At 32.8% G+C, this 16,039-nt stretch overlaps 1 protein-coding gene across 1 annotated transcript in view; it reads right to left on the bottom strand.

Annotated features, from left to right (window-relative positions):
• Positions 1 to 16,039, bottom strand: part of LOC118198309 (sin3 histone deacetylase corepressor complex component SDS3) — a 94,386-nt gene that overhangs the window by 56,174 nt on the left and 22,173 nt on the right. Inside the window, exon 4 of the mRNA XM_085815073.1 lies at positions 13,338 to 13,494. Coding sequence (XP_085671199.1) covers positions 13,338 to 13,494 — 157 coding nt within the window. The remainder of the gene's footprint in view (positions 1 to 13,337; positions 13,495 to 16,039) is intronic.

The following is a 16,039-nucleotide window of genomic DNA, read 5'->3' on the forward strand; positions in this document are numbered from 1 at the left end:
TACTTTATCACTACTATTAAATAATAAAGAATCTGATGTATATTTGTATGTTCCTTACATTGTGGGAAAACAGCAGCATAGAGAGAACCATCACATTTTGAATACAAATACTGTGCCATTTGAACCATTTTGAAGTTATTTTTTATTTACATTGTATTTTGTGCGAATTTAATGAACTTTTGATTAAAAATTCAGCGATTTAAAAGCTTTTGTGTTATCACTTACCAAAGCATAAGATATTTATGTTTCAAATTTAATCACAAAACTCGGGGACATAAAAGAAATACAATAAATTTGTCTTTTGAATTTAATAACATTGTGGTGAAACAGCAGCAAAAAGAGCCACCCCATTTCAAACACACAGTCTTTTCCAGAAATATATGCACCTCAAAGGTCAAATTCTGAATTTTTTAAAAGAACTTTAGATTTTGTATAAATTTTATGAAATTCTGATTAATATATTCAGCTAGTTAGACATGTTGCCTGCCAAAAAATACATTTATCTTACATGTGTCAACACGTTGTCATTCAGTCCGAATGGTATTTAATTTTCATTAATCTGTCTTATGAGTAAAAAACTAAGCAATTTTAATCAATGAATGCAGTTCTTAAAAATACTTTTCCTATCCTTTAATCCAACTGCTTTAAATAAAAACACTTAAATCATGGGATGTCTAATGAGAAATATTAAATATTTTTATGAAATTACATTAGCTGGACTTGTTAAAATTATTTTAGAGTTTTCCTTTTTATTATAATTATTTTAAATCAAGTGACAATTTATAATAATTATCTTTTAAAGATTCTTTATTTTTTACTAGCCATGCAAGTGGCTAGTAAAATTTTAAAAAATGAAAGTTGCTGTTCATGTTAAAAATCTAAACAAAATACATTATCTTTTAAAGCAAATAAAGAATTATGAATAATACAGGGTGAAAGTTACTAATTACTACTTCTACATTTTTGATATGAGGTACAGTCAAAAGTCGTTAATCCGGACTCGTCGGGACTTCGCGATTCCGGATTATAGATCATCAGTTTAAATCTGGTAAGATGGCATGCAGAAATTATAAAATCAAAAATATGAAATCGTAATTTATGAAATAAAGAACAATTATGATCTAAAAGGTATCAAAATTTACAAAAAAAAAACTTAATATTTATTTGTTTACTTTATTAAACATTTCTTTCAATGTAAAGTTGTTTAAGTTGCTTCGTTTTATGTGATAATACTTTCTCTTTAATTCTATAAACAAATATAATTTCTTGTTCAGTTACAAAGTTCCGCTGTTCAAGTCCTATAATTGCTGTGTCGAGAATACCGACTAATTTGTCAATCGAAATTTTTTCGTTTTCAATAACATCTGAGTCACTTTCTCCACTATCGGAAGCGAATTATAATGACGAGGAATTCGATTTAAATCATATCAAAGACGGAGTACATCGAGATAAAATACTACATTTAGTAAGGAATTATAAGCCAAATAAAATAAAAACATCTGCCCTGAAGATAAGGATAGTGCTGACAGATCAACTCCCAATTCATTGCGCGCTGCGGAATTTCTCCCCCCCCTCCCCGCCACAGAGCAGCGTGAAATTGATATCCAGATTTCGGAATGGTTAGAGAAACAAGAATATGCCTTTATCCATTTTTTGCAGCAATTCCACTTTTTGTTTGATGGACATCGAAACATACTTTCGCTTTGCAGATCCTTTGGGAGCTCCAGCATCGGAAATTGTATTTGACATATTCCAAAGTTCAAGCTTACTTTTATAAAATTGCTCTAACATAACAGTCTGCAAAAAATAATAAGCCAGATCCAATTCGAAGATTAAGGAACAACACAATCTGCAACATTAACTGAAATAGATAATTTTAGCTTATACTGTCCGTTATACATTAAACGCGCATGCGTAAACGTATTATGCGCTTGCGCACATGCATATGCGCAACCGTAAAGGTCTTACGTGCACGCGTAAACACCTATTTGCACGCATCAATGTGACGCATGCGCAGAAAGTTTGTAGCTTTGAGGTCCAGATTACAGATCATTCTGGATTATGGGTGTCCGTATTAACGACTTTTGACTGTATGTATATTCCTATAAACACCAAATTTCAAATAAAAGTCAATTAAGATTGGAAAAATATCAAATCATTATAATTTTTCTTGATTCTGCCATAATTACCTCATCAGAAATTATTCCTAAAAATAAAAGCTGTATTTAAAATTTTCAGTCAGCGAACAAATTTTCAAGTCATACTTACAATATAGATTTTTTTTACATTTAAATACACTTTTATTTATAAATGACGGGAATACTTTCGATAATTTATTAGATAAAGAAAATCGATACAAATTTCATATCTGCATTAACCAAAAGAGAAAATATTTATGTTTTTAAATCACAGTGCATGGTGAAAAGGATACATATATGGCGAACCAGGCATGTTACAGAAAGCAATATATGTTTATTGAAATTACTACTGAGATAACTGAGGAAGACAGTGATAATACCGTTTGTAAGGATGAAGAAATAAACGAAGTGGCTTGTAAAGCTTCTGAAAGAGGTGAAGAAATAATTCATGAAAATAGAGTTCCTGATTCTCAAATGCCTGAAGTAGAGATGAAAGAATGTGAAAATGTGACAGTGAAGTTGGTAGAAACTGATAGTGAAGTTATGAAGTCGCAGTTAGTGAGTATTGAACTATCTGAAAATGCATGTGATGCAGAGATGAGAGAAGTTGATGTGCAGCTTAAGCAGTGTGCTCCAGTATTGCAAGAAAATTCACCCACTCCACAAACTGAGTGTGTGTCTGCTAATACAGATTATGCAGACATGGACTTGAATCTAAGCCAGGATACTTGCGTTTGTAAAGTATCGGGCCCCGTTCATGATTCTGATGCAGAATTTGTAGTTGGTTCCCAGAAAATGGAGGAAAACGAACATGTACCAGCTGCTAAAAATACCGAGGAGAACTGTACACATGATGTGAACAAACTGCTTCAGATCTTCCTGTGGATGACAAGTCTGAAAGGACTGAATCTTCAGACAGTGATATGCAAAACCGAAATACATCTGAGAACTGCAGTGGAAAAGTATTTGACCCGGGTATATTTTAATAAAAAACTGAGACTGAAATTCTTTCTGAACTTTAATTTGTATAATTTAAAATTGTTATGTGTTTAATTTGTGTACCTAACTTGTATATAGTGTAAATATTTGTTTCTTTAATTATGTTATCTGTATGTTTTAAAGCATTTTGATTGTATCGAATTTGGCTTCTGACCAAGGGTTGTACTGCCCAAGACGTGCAGTCCTTGGGAGAGGGGGAAGTGTTACGAAATGTCCAGGTGCTTTAGATGGCTTCCCCACAAAGCAGGTTTAGAGTTACCATAAAATGGCAAGGGAAAGCAGGGTTGCCTTATTTGGTGAGAAACTGCATATTTGGCGACATGCCATGGACGGATGGAGAACCTTCTGGAATGAATTCTTTCCGGTTTAGCCCAGAATGTTCTTGTACACACACTGGAAGCTGGATAAACCCTGCTGGTCCACAGTCAGTGAGAGTGTGCCTCGTCTAGCGAGCTGATAGTTAGTCATTGAGCGAGTGTCTCGATTGAGCGAGTGTCTCGAAGTCTAGAGCCGAGTTAGTCGTCGAGTCCGTCGGAGAACCTCTTAGTGTATCGCAGTTAGTGCATCATTGAGAGAGTGTGTTACGCTCCAGGAACGGCGGAACCGAAGAGTTGGAAGCTGTGTTCTGTGTGTCGCCGAGTGCATCGGGAATTGTAGCGTGGAGAATTTCAAGAGTACGTGGAGTTCCAAGAACAACTGAGCAGAGTTGGGAGCTGTACTCTGGTACTTTGCAGCAAAGCTGTCTCCACCGTTATAGTCTGATAGTGTGAAGGCTGTGTCGTTGATTGTTCCAGCATATTTATAGTAGATCTTCGATGACTGTAAAAAGTGACTTTGAGGCTGTCCTGATTAATATTGGCTGAATAAAGTGTTTTTTGATACTTCATCAAGTATTGTCGTTATTCACCCCAAATCTACAAACCTCAAACATACGTTAAGGAAGAAAATAACGTAACAATATGAATTTCTTTACTCCATATAACTTAACACTGATGTTCTTCCAGATGTCCTTCCTACCATATGAATCCCTTAGATTATTTCAAAGTCAATCTGGACCTTAAAATGCAGATTTACAAGAAATATATATCCCAGACCAAATTCATGGCATTTCACTGCAGATTATATATCATTTTCCTCAACTTGATGTCTGTTTGGATGGATCCTTACTGGATATGGCACAGGGAAGCAGCAGTAACATTTCTTACACAATCTTTAGTTTTACTTTTCTTTTGGAAATTAAACCACCGATTTTCATGATGAATTTAATGCAATATTTGCAGTTGTCCAAGAACTAAATTACTCTGAATTATGCTGCTTCCAAAAAACAGTAATATTTTCAAATAAAGCCTTTTCTTTCCAGGCATTATGTTAAAACCAAGATTGTTTATATCTCTGCAGAATAACTTTAATACACTCTTTTCCACAGCAGAATCAGTGGTAATGAAGAAGCTGGTTTTCCACTTAAGAAGAAAGCCATAGTTATGCAGAAAGTTAATACGAACATTAGCTTCAACTCTTAACAAATCCGCCAAAAGCTTACAGACTTTACATGCAGAAGACTTAGGACATTCTTTGGGTGAATCTGCTAGTGATCTCAGATCTCCCAATGTGCTGCTGTCATAAAATTCAGACTTTTCATGGACCATAATTGCTTACAAGCATACTTTGATGTGAACTGGCCTGTTTTTTATGCTCTTCTAGATAATGAGCCTAATAGTTTGAATACACATTACACACTATTTAATTTCAGTAGTATTGTTCAATAATATTGGAAGAGCCAAAGTCTAATTACCTAGTAGTCAGCTGACTGGCATTTGGATAATATATAACAATAAGCTTCTACCATATGGTCACAGAATTACTGTTTATGTCTATTGTGAACTGTAAACACAAATGTGAAAATAAGGGGGGAAAAAAAAACTAGTTCTAACAAAATTAAAATTTCTTTGACACTGCCTGATAAATGAATGCATTTAAAATCAGGTATAAACAAGTTCAGCTGGCTTAAAAAGTTTTCATCCAAATTATTACAATTTAGATAACCTGATTCCATATCACTGATTTTAATTATTTATTATTTGCAGAAAGAGGGATAACATTTAATTTTTTTTGGGGGGGAGATCAAGCACAAAAAGGTTATAATACAGTGAAATATTGCAATCATAGTTGCCTAGATTGTCTTCTCACAGCAACTATAGTCTGTTACTTTAAAACAGAAGCCGCCCAGATGGTATAGTGGTTAGTGACCCTGACTGCAGTAACAACGGGCTTGGGTTTGAATCCTGGAAAAGACATGGTTGTAACTGTCTGTTGTCTTTTCATATGAGGCAATGGTGGCTGCCTGTTCGCTGCTTCCATAATAAAATGGCTAACACTTCTAGTCCCCATAGGGGCACAAGGCTAACGGCCAATAAATAAAGTGCAAGGTCATTAACCCTCCCCCCCCAGTTTGACTTGTCCCCATTGAAACAACGGTTGCAGGGGGGAGATGACTTTTCAATTTTTTCTCCCACTTCATTTTTATTATGTTTCACTTCACAAAAGCATGTGGATGAGAGCTGACTTATAGTGGAGTCTCAAATGGCATGGAAAAATAAATGTTCTGCAGTTATAACAACATGAGTTAGGATCACAAATGGGGGCAGGGAAGCTCGTAATAGCATTGAAAGGCCTATTTTAAAGTAGCAGACTACAGAGGCATAAATACCTGTATTTGCACATCTGATTGATGTAACAAATATGAGGAAAGGTGGCACGAAAATGCTTTACAGAACTTCATGTGTCTTTTCAAATTTCAGAGTCACTCCTTATACCTTATGCCCTTGTTGTCAAGGCATAAGGGTAAAAGAAAAGCATCACAACAGGGCTGTACATAGGCAGACAGTGTTTGACTTGTTTTTCCATATCCATTAATGTTAGGGAAAAAATACTTTCTATTTTCATCATTTCTTGAAACAGTACATTATACTGCACTTCTTCATTACTCTTGTTCGCGCCTGCGCATCTGTAATGTAATCCACGCATGCGCATCTGTAATGTGATGATCAGACGAGTTTGAGAATCGCCATCGACGGTATAAGAGGGCTGGTCACAGCTATGAGTTAATTGTAATTAATTATGAGAATTAATAAAGAATCGAACCAGCGAATTTATTTAGTGTGTGTTATTTGGGACGAGACCCAAACATATCTGGTCGTAGTCGACCAGAGCATGAATAAATAGTGTTTCGTTTTTGAGAACACAGGAGCGTTTGTGTTTGCCAGTATTCCAAGCTTGTTCTTTTTAACGAATATCGCTAATTTTGGATACGGATATTCATCAAAAGTGAATCACTGCAGAGGTAAGTGATTCCTCTCTTGTTAATTCTGTACTTTCTGTGCTTGTTCTGTTATAAATAACAATGTTATTTAAGGGTGCTAAAAAAGAAGATTTAAGGCTTATTGCCTTAGAAATAAATCTAAATGTTGATGAAAAAATGACTATAGCAGATTTGACTGATATTATTGAGAATAGTGAAATTTTTAAAACTAAACAAGATTTAGTAAAAGAGATAGCAAACTCTATTATCGAAAATAGAAAACAGGAAGAGCAAAAAGAGCAAAAACTTGTCGAGTTAGAAAAAATAAAACTTGAGAGATCAAAGAATGAGTTAGAGTTGGCTAAGCTTAGAGCAGAAACTAAACTTGATGGTGTAAGCGAAACCGAAACAAAATCAGAGTCACTAGATCAATTAATAAAAAGTATCAGAACCTTAACTGTAAAAATTCCTATACGGCCTGAGAGTTGGGGATTTTTCTTTTCGTCATTAGAACGAGCGTTTATTACAAAAAATGTTTCGGAGGACTATAAAGCAGAAATTCTGTTAAATCTGTTAGGAGACAAAGCTTCGAATATAATAACCTATTTACATGATAAGGATATCGCGAATTATGAAAGAGTAAAAGAAGTAGTTCTAAAGGAGTTTCAGCCAACACCATATTCGTGTTTAGAAAACTTTAGAAAAACTGTTAAACAACCACATGAAACTCATGTGCAGTTTGCTTCTCGCTTAGTAACTACTTGGGATTATTATTTAAAATTAAGGAAGGTAACTGACTTCGAGACCCTCCAACAACTAATAGTTTCAGATAGGTTATACCAATCGTTAGATACGGGAACAGCTTCTCACATTGCTGTGAGGCAAGGTGATTCATGGTTTTCACCTAGTGAGTTAGGTAAAGAAATAGATTTATATTTCACGTCACGAGGAAAACCTCTTATTGAGAATTCTCATGTTAATCGTAAGTATAATAGCTCAAAAAGTGTAGCTAAAGTGTTTTTATCAGATGTTAAAACAGAGAACTGTATTTTATGCCACGAGAATCACGGATTGGCAAAATGCCCATCGTATTTAAAATTACCGGTACAAGAAAGAGTACAGGTTGTGAAAACTAATAAATTATGTTTTAACTGTCTACATATGCATTCAGTATCAAATTGCCCATCGAAATATTCTTGTTTTTGTCAAAAACGGCACCACAAAACCATTCACTTTCTGAAAGCAAATAATATCGTAAAGGAGAAAGAATTTTCATCGGAACAAAATAAAAACAAAACAAATGTATCTGACTGCAACATTCCCAAACGAGATGACTCATCGACCTTGAATGTTAATGCGCAGGAGTTCGTTCAAAAGGCATTTATTAGCAATTATTCGAATAAACAGAGTACAGTTCTGCTTTCAACAGTCGTATGTTTTCTAATTGATAACGAGGGAAAAAACACAGAGTGAAGTGTCTGCTGGACGGGGGCAGTATGTCGAACTTTTCGACACGGAATTTTATTGAGCATTTGCAGTTAGAGAAAGAAAAAACAAACATTTCCGTTTCGGGAATAAATGATGCTACTTTAACAATAAAGCATAAAATTAATGCATCGATATGCAATAAAGAAGGAACTTTTATAAAGAATTTGGACTTTTTAGTAATTCCAAAAATAACTGCTGATTTAACACCTTCGCGCAAAATTAAAATTTCAGTGCAAGATCTTCCTAATTTAAAATTAGCAGATGAAGGATTTAATGTTCCAGAAAGGGTAGATATGTTGTTGGGAGCGGGAGTTTTTTATGAACTTTTGAAACCGAGTCAAATTCGAATGAATAATCCTGATCTTATTTTTCAAGATACAGTTTTTGGTTTCATCGTGTCTGGAAGTATTCCAACAGAGACTGAAAACAGGGTTCATTGTGGGTTGATAAAGGAAGAAGACAACTTAGATAAAACTCTTAGAAAATTTTGGGAATTAGAAAATATTGAAACTGATAAACCCAAAAACAAAGAATTTTTAATTTGTGAGAAACATTTCGTAGAAAATTATACACGAGATAAAACCGGTAGGTACGTTGTTAAAATGCCATTAAAGGAGGATCCGGACACTTTAGGAAGTTCTAAACAAATTGCAACGAGTAAATTAAATTCCTTATGGAAACGCTTAGTAAAGAATCCCGAATATTTAAAATTATATTCAGATTTTTTAAAAGAATATCAACAGTTAGGACATATGGTTGAGGTGAGTGAAAGCGAGGAGGAACGAGGTTCATATTACATTCCTCATATTAGAGTATATAGGGGAGAAGAGAAAAGTAAGTCGACTCCCTTGAGGGTAGTATTTAACGCTTCTTCTTTGACAACCAAAGGAAACTCTCTAAATTCTATACAGTATAATGGAGGTGTGATACAAGATGATTTATTCTCAATTATGCTGAGATTCAGGAAATATATTTTTGCTTTCACTGCTGATATACAAAAGATCTATCGAGCTATTTCTATCCATCCAGATCAATGGAAGTTGCAAAGGATTTTATGGAAAGAAGGCATTGATAAGCCAGTTAAAAACTTTGAGCTAACCACTGTAACCTATGGAACTGTGAGTGCACCATTTTTAGCAATGAGAACACTTGTACAGCTGTCAAAGGATGAAGGAGATAAATTTCCTTTAGCAGCACCTGTACTGAGAGAAGACATGTACATGGACGATATTCTATCTGGAGCTGAGTCGCTAAGTTCTGCGTTAGAACTTCAAAATCAGTTAATAGGCATTTTGAAGAGTGGAGGTATGTTACTCCATAAGTGGTGTAGTAATGCTACTGAACTGTGTCAAACAAACGACAAAACATATCCCTTTGGTAAATCAGAAGAATCTAAAGCATTAGGTATTTTGTGGAAGTCAAAAGGAGATTCTTTGAGCTTCAACGTTAAAATCGAAGACAACGTAAAGGTTACGAAACGGCAAGTGTTATCCGTCATATCTCGCATCTTTGACCCGTTGGGTATCATTTCTCCAGTTATAATTGTAGCAAAAATATTTATGCAGAAATTATGGCTGTTAAAATTGAACTGGAATGATGTTTTGCCAGAAAAGGAAGCTAAAGAATGGAAAGAATTCTCCACTACCTTGCAGCTAATTAACAACATTGAAGTCCCTAGATGTATTTTATTACCGGATAGAATCAAGATTGAATTACATGGTTTCTGTGATGCCTCAGAGGCCGCCTATGGAGCAGTTATCTACTGTAAAACAACATCAGCAACAAACCATACATCAATGAGGTTGGTGTGCAGTAAATCGCGTGTCTCCCCCCTAAAGAAGACTACAACCCCAAGACTTGAGCTTTGCGCAGCAGTGCTATTAGCTAAACTGATGCATCGAGTGAAATCATCGTTAAAATTGGAGCTTACTGCTACTCACCTTTGGACCGATTCTATGATTGTGCTGTCATGGATCAACAAAGAGCCACACCTGCTCAAGACATTTGTCGCAAACCGGATTTCAAAGATACAGGATCTGACTGAAATAGCACAGTGACATCATATCGCTTCTGAAGAAAACCCATCAGATCTCATATCTAGAGGTATGTCTGCCAAAAAACTGCAACTAAGTCAACTGTGGTGGAACGGGCCTGACTTCTTAATGAAGGATGAGTACCCTATAAGAGTTATACCTGAAGCAATTACTGAAAAAGACAGTAATGAACTTAAAAACTTTGCTGATTCTGAACTATCTACATGTTTAGATCTGAATGTGAATAATTTCATTAATGATTTATTGAATTGCAGTAATAAGTATTTAAAATTAATTCGTATTATAAGTTTTTGTTTTAGGTTTTACAAGAATTGTAAGCAAGAACAAAAGCAGGTAGGTAATTTACAAGTGGGAGAATTGAGAGCAGCTGAAGAAACTTTAATAAAATTAGTACAGGGTGAGTATTTTATAAATGAGATAAATGATCTTAAAAAATCAGGTATTGTTCCAAGAAATAGTTCTATTAAAAGTCTTAACCTTTTCATTGACAGTAATGGACTGTTGAGAGTTGGAGGTAGATTAAAAAATAGCAATTTAACTTATGAGAAAAAATTTCCTATTATTCTGCCTTCTAAACATAAATTAACAGAGTTAATAGTTAATTATTATCATTTAAAATATTTGCATGTGGGTCCTCAGTCTTTGTTATATCATATAAGACAAAAATTTTGGATTGTAAGTGGTAGAAATGTTTGTAGAAAAATTGTAAAAAATTGTATAATATGTTTTAAAGCTAATCCCATTGTAGCTCAGCAAATCATGGGTGATTTACCCAAGGAAAGAATCACAGCTAATCTTACATTCAATTGTACTGGAGTTGACCTCTGTGGCCCATTCTTAATTAAGTACAAAAACCAAAGAAAAGGTATATATCAGAAAGTTTATGTGTGTATATTCATTTGTATGGTTACTAAGGCCATTCATTTAGAGCTGATAACAGATCTAACATCTGAAGCATTAATAGCTACCTTGAAACGTTTCTTTGCACGAAGAGGTAAAAGTTTAACACTATTTAGTGATAACGCTACGAATTTTGTAGGTGCAAATGCAGAATTAAAGAGGTTAAACAAACTAGTGAACGAACAAGATGAGCTTTTAGCTGGTTATCCGAGTTCTGAGAATATCGAATGGAAATTTCTCCCTCCCAGAGCACCTAATTTTGGAGGCCTTTGGGAGGCTGGAGTTAAATCTTTTAAGTACCATTTCAAACGTGTCGTAGGTAATGCAAAATTGACATTTGAACAATTTTTAACAATTATGATTCAGATTGAAGGAATTTTAAATTCCCGACCATTGACACCCTTGTCTTCGGACATTGATGATTTAGAGGTTCTAACACCTGGGCATTTTTTAATTGGTAGAGCAATTAATTCGATCCCTGAGCCAGATATCACGGAAGTTAACATTAACAGGTTAAAATTGTAGCAACAGATCACAAAACTAGTACAAATTATCTGGAAAAAATGGAACTCCAATTATTTAAGTCATTTACAAAATCGATCTAAATGGCAAAGTTCTAAAAACAATATACAAGTTGGAGACATGGTCTTAATTAAAGATAATTTGCCTTGTTGTAATTGGGCGGTTGGTCGTATAATAGAAGTATTTTATGGTAAAGATGGAAAGGTTCGCGTGTGTAATGTAAAAACTAAAACTGGAACTTTCAAACGACCAATTACCAAATTATGTGTCTTACCAATACAAAAATGAGTATTGTCTTTATAGTTATTGTACAGTATTGAATGTGCTTCACATAAAGTGTCATTATGTAACTGAAATGTTATATTGTATTGCTTTGAGTTGTACGCTAATGTATATGGTAAATGTCTAATTATAATAATGATTTTTATGTAATAGTACCTATTCAAAATTGTTTATGATATACTTGTTTAATTTTTATGCTATATCTTAATTACAATAGTTGAATGCTAAGCATTGCAACGCGGGGTGGCATGTTCGCGCCTGCGCATCTGTAATGTAATCCACGCATGCGCATCTGTAATGTGATGATCAGACGAGTTTGAGAATCGCCATCGACGGTATAAGAGGGCTGGTCACAGCTATGAGTTAATTGTAATTAATTATGAGAATTAATAAAGAATCGAACCAGCGAATTTATTTAGTGTGTGTTATTTGGGACGAGACCCAAACAACTCTACTACCTTAATGATACTGAAAATACAGATAAAATGTCAGAATCTCTTATGTTCACATATATCAAAGACAAAAAGATTACATTACAAACCTCCATATTAATTTAATTAATACGAAAGGTAAACGCACTATACTTTACTGTTTTTTTACTTTAGTGATGCATCACTTTCAATAATTTATTAATTTAAGAAAATCATGTATATATATATCACTAATATGTTTAATATATTTTCTAATATTTGTGATAAGTCTTGAAACATATTAACATCAAATGCCTGGGCACTTTCTTTTCATTTCCTGCAAAACATTTTTAGTGGAAATTTTAAATTATGATGATAATGTGAATATGCAATACTAGTAAATTACCTCGCAAAAATGTTTTTTTATTCAGAATTTACAGATTGCTCGTTATATGAAGATACACTTTCAATCATTACCATTATGCTGATAATTAAATACTTCTTTAAAACTAATTTTATGCAAAAGGACAATAGAAATCATGTGAACAACCTTAACACATTTCCTCATTAATGCAGCAGTCAGATATAAAATGTTCAACAAAATAAACTTAAGCCCTTTGTGAAAAACACATTAAAAAATTAATTAAAAGGATTCCATTCTGAAATTTGCAACTTTTTATTTTTAACTTTAGAAACATGGAGGTAAAAGCATGGTCAGCAATACATTCAGCAGAATGGATAAAGTAAGTTAGTTTACTGATTTAATTTTTGCATTCATTTATAATCTTTTAATAATCAGATCCATGGTTTAGAACATCATCTCTGCTTAAAGTTTTGTATAATTATGTGCAACATAAAAATGCTAATGTGGTATCAAATAAGCATTTCCAATATTTTTCTTCTTAGTAGACACATAAATAATTCAAATTAAAACATTTCAAGGTACCAAACAGCTTTAATTTTGTTGGCAATCTGAAAACACTAAAATATCTACCATGTAACTATTAAAATATTCAAAATTTTAAATGAGGAAAAGCCAAGCATATTATGTAAGTTTTAATACAAATTACTAAATTGTCAAATATGTCCTTAAAAAAAGTAAAATCAACTAAATTTTAATGCAGACAAATAATATAATAAGAACTTTAAAATTTGAGAAAAATTACATTTAACAATATTAAATAAATATCACTAAAATAAATACACAGTAGTAAAGGGTTATAAAAAAATGACAAACTTGTTATACCACCGGTGAGCTCCATACTGCTTCGCTCAGCTTCAATAATACGTTTTTTTTCTTCTAAATCAGCTATTAAATTTTCCTTAAGTTCTATTTTTTTTTCTTCATATTCTTTCTGAGCAGCTTCTTTCTCAAGAAAGTATTCTCGTTCTACTCTCTCTTTCTAAAAGAATTACAAATCACTGTAATTTTTATAAAGCAATAACTTCAAGAAACAAGCTATAACAAAGAGCAATAATAACAGACATTTTTTTTAAAATGGCTGGCACATAAAATGTAAAGAGATTCATCAGTGAAACTAAAAAATTACGGTAACAAGTTAAATAGTCATTCCAGAAGTCAGGATTTGAGAATTAGCCTTAAAAAAATTGTGAAAATGTGTAGGCATTCATAAGAGCTAATGTTTCACAGAATTTTCATTTGAATTTCTTCTTAAATAATCAGGATTAATTTAAATACTGCTTGACTTTTAAATCCCATTTCCTGTATAATAAGACTTATTAATAATTAATCTGACAAATCAATATATGGCTTGGTGATTTACATCATTTGTATATTTCATAATTAATGTATTACCTCATAACTGACTTTTCTGTATCCGATATGGCATAATATGTTATTTTAACTGAAAGATACAGGGCACAATTTCATGGGAATCTGTTGATTCATAATGTTACTATTAACAGCACAATTGTCTATAGATCAAAGAATAATTCTGAATTAATGAATATAAAAATCTGATTTGATTTGAATGCAGAATTATTTTTCTTGCAGACTGAAATTCTTCTCAAAACTAATCTCAGCATGAGGTCTGTACTGAAATTATTGGATTGGTACTGCTTTTCAGCTCCTGTATTAAGACATGCATGTGACAAAGTAATTTGCTTAGCCTAATTATAATGAAGAAGGAAATCAATTACAATGAACTGACTCTTGAATTCTTGTCAAAAGACACCCAACTCTGCAATAAAAAGAGCAATAAATCCAGATTCACTTATGCAGTAAATACAATATTAAAGGTTTGGCAAGAAGATAAAGTTTCCCCCCTCTGCAGTATTTTTCTATATTACTTTGGAATTACTGAAGCTACAAGGATAGTCAAAAGAGAGAAAAAGGAGATAAAAGGTGTGTGTGTGTGGGGGGGGGAAGTACAATAAAACACGTTTCATTTGCTTTATTTGATACAATGATACATAAATATCAAATTACCTATTAAAAAACTTTTTTTTTTCAAGTTTAATTTTATTTTTCATTTACCATCATCAACAGATCTTCACAAAAACAGCAATCTTGCAGATATGAATAATAATACAGGAAAAGACCTTCAGATGGCAAATAAGTAGGATTTGCTTAAAACTGTTATGCCTGGAGTGAAACTGGAAAACATAGCATAATGCTCTGCAATTATTCTTGGTCAGGGCTTTAGTTTGATGCCTAGATCTTATATCTATCAAATTTTATTTTGGCATTTTGCATTGAAAACCTTAAAAAGCTATATCATTTTTCAAATTGTTGCCACCAAATATGATTGCCCTGCATTATATTTAAAGAAATTAAATAATGAACAATCCGCATAAATGTATGTATGTTTCTTGCACTTGCACTTTAGGTACTGTGATAAAACAACAGTACCTAGAGCCATAAAATTTTGAATAACGTAATCCTCCACCCGAATATGAGCATTTGAAAGCCCTAACTTGGAATTTGTTTTATCAGCTTTTTCATATTTTGTAAAACTTTAACAAATTTTTGTTTAACAAACTCAAGTATTTAGGTGGGGGAGGGGGGATCATCTCCAGCGTGCGAGACTGTACCGGAAATTCTGAAGGTATACTCTTTTAAAATTATTTTGTGAGATTGCTGTTGAATTGAATCTTATGGTTTAAGTACGAAGAACACAATATTTAGTAAATAATATAGGTAACATACAAAATGCTTTTTAGATTTTATATTACACCCTTTGGGTGTAATATAAAATCTAAAAAGTTTCAGGTTTAAAAAGAAATTTTTTTTACTATTTTTTTATGTTAATGCCCATTGATGTGCTTTTCTCTCCTATGTTCAGGTAAACTGAAGCCTCAGTTGCATACTAGATGCAATCACTCTAATAAAACAGAAAAATGAACAAATCCTACAGCAGATTACCAGAACTTAATGAAAAATGCATTCTAAAGATTACTAGTTAGGATATTGTTCCCAGTAATATTAAATTTTTAATTTGATTTTTCATGCTCTATGAATAAGTGAATAACTTTTATGCATTCACCATAAAATATAATAAAATACCTGAGGGCATTGTAAAAATTTTATTTAGCTTACTTATTACTGAGAAGAAAACTTATATAGGACTTTCTTATATAGCTCTTAAACCATTTAAAAATTTTTTTTTAAACAGAAATAAATTTTAAAAAAATTAATCAGTCCGTAAACAAGTACATCATTCATAATAAATATTATTCCAAAATAGCAAAGAAAGTGTTTAGGCTACTTCTATAATACACAATTACAAAACGTGCTGGCATTTAAATTATACTACTTATTTATTTATTTTTTTTTTAAGGATAAACAAATACATGGCCCGAAATAGGCATTCTAACATTTCTTTAAATTTATTAGATTTCCCCCTTTTTTGCCTCATAACTCTTGTTTTAATTTTCCTTATTCTAAACAGTGTTTTTTTTTTTTTTTTTTTTTGCTAATAATCATAT

This window comes from Stegodyphus dumicola, chromosome 1 (assembly GCF_044657685.1).
Source record: "Stegodyphus dumicola isolate Sdum_Otavi_A_Nest chromosome 1, ASM4465768v1".
Taxonomy (NCBI): domain Eukaryota; kingdom Metazoa; phylum Arthropoda; class Arachnida; order Araneae; family Eresidae; genus Stegodyphus; species Stegodyphus dumicola.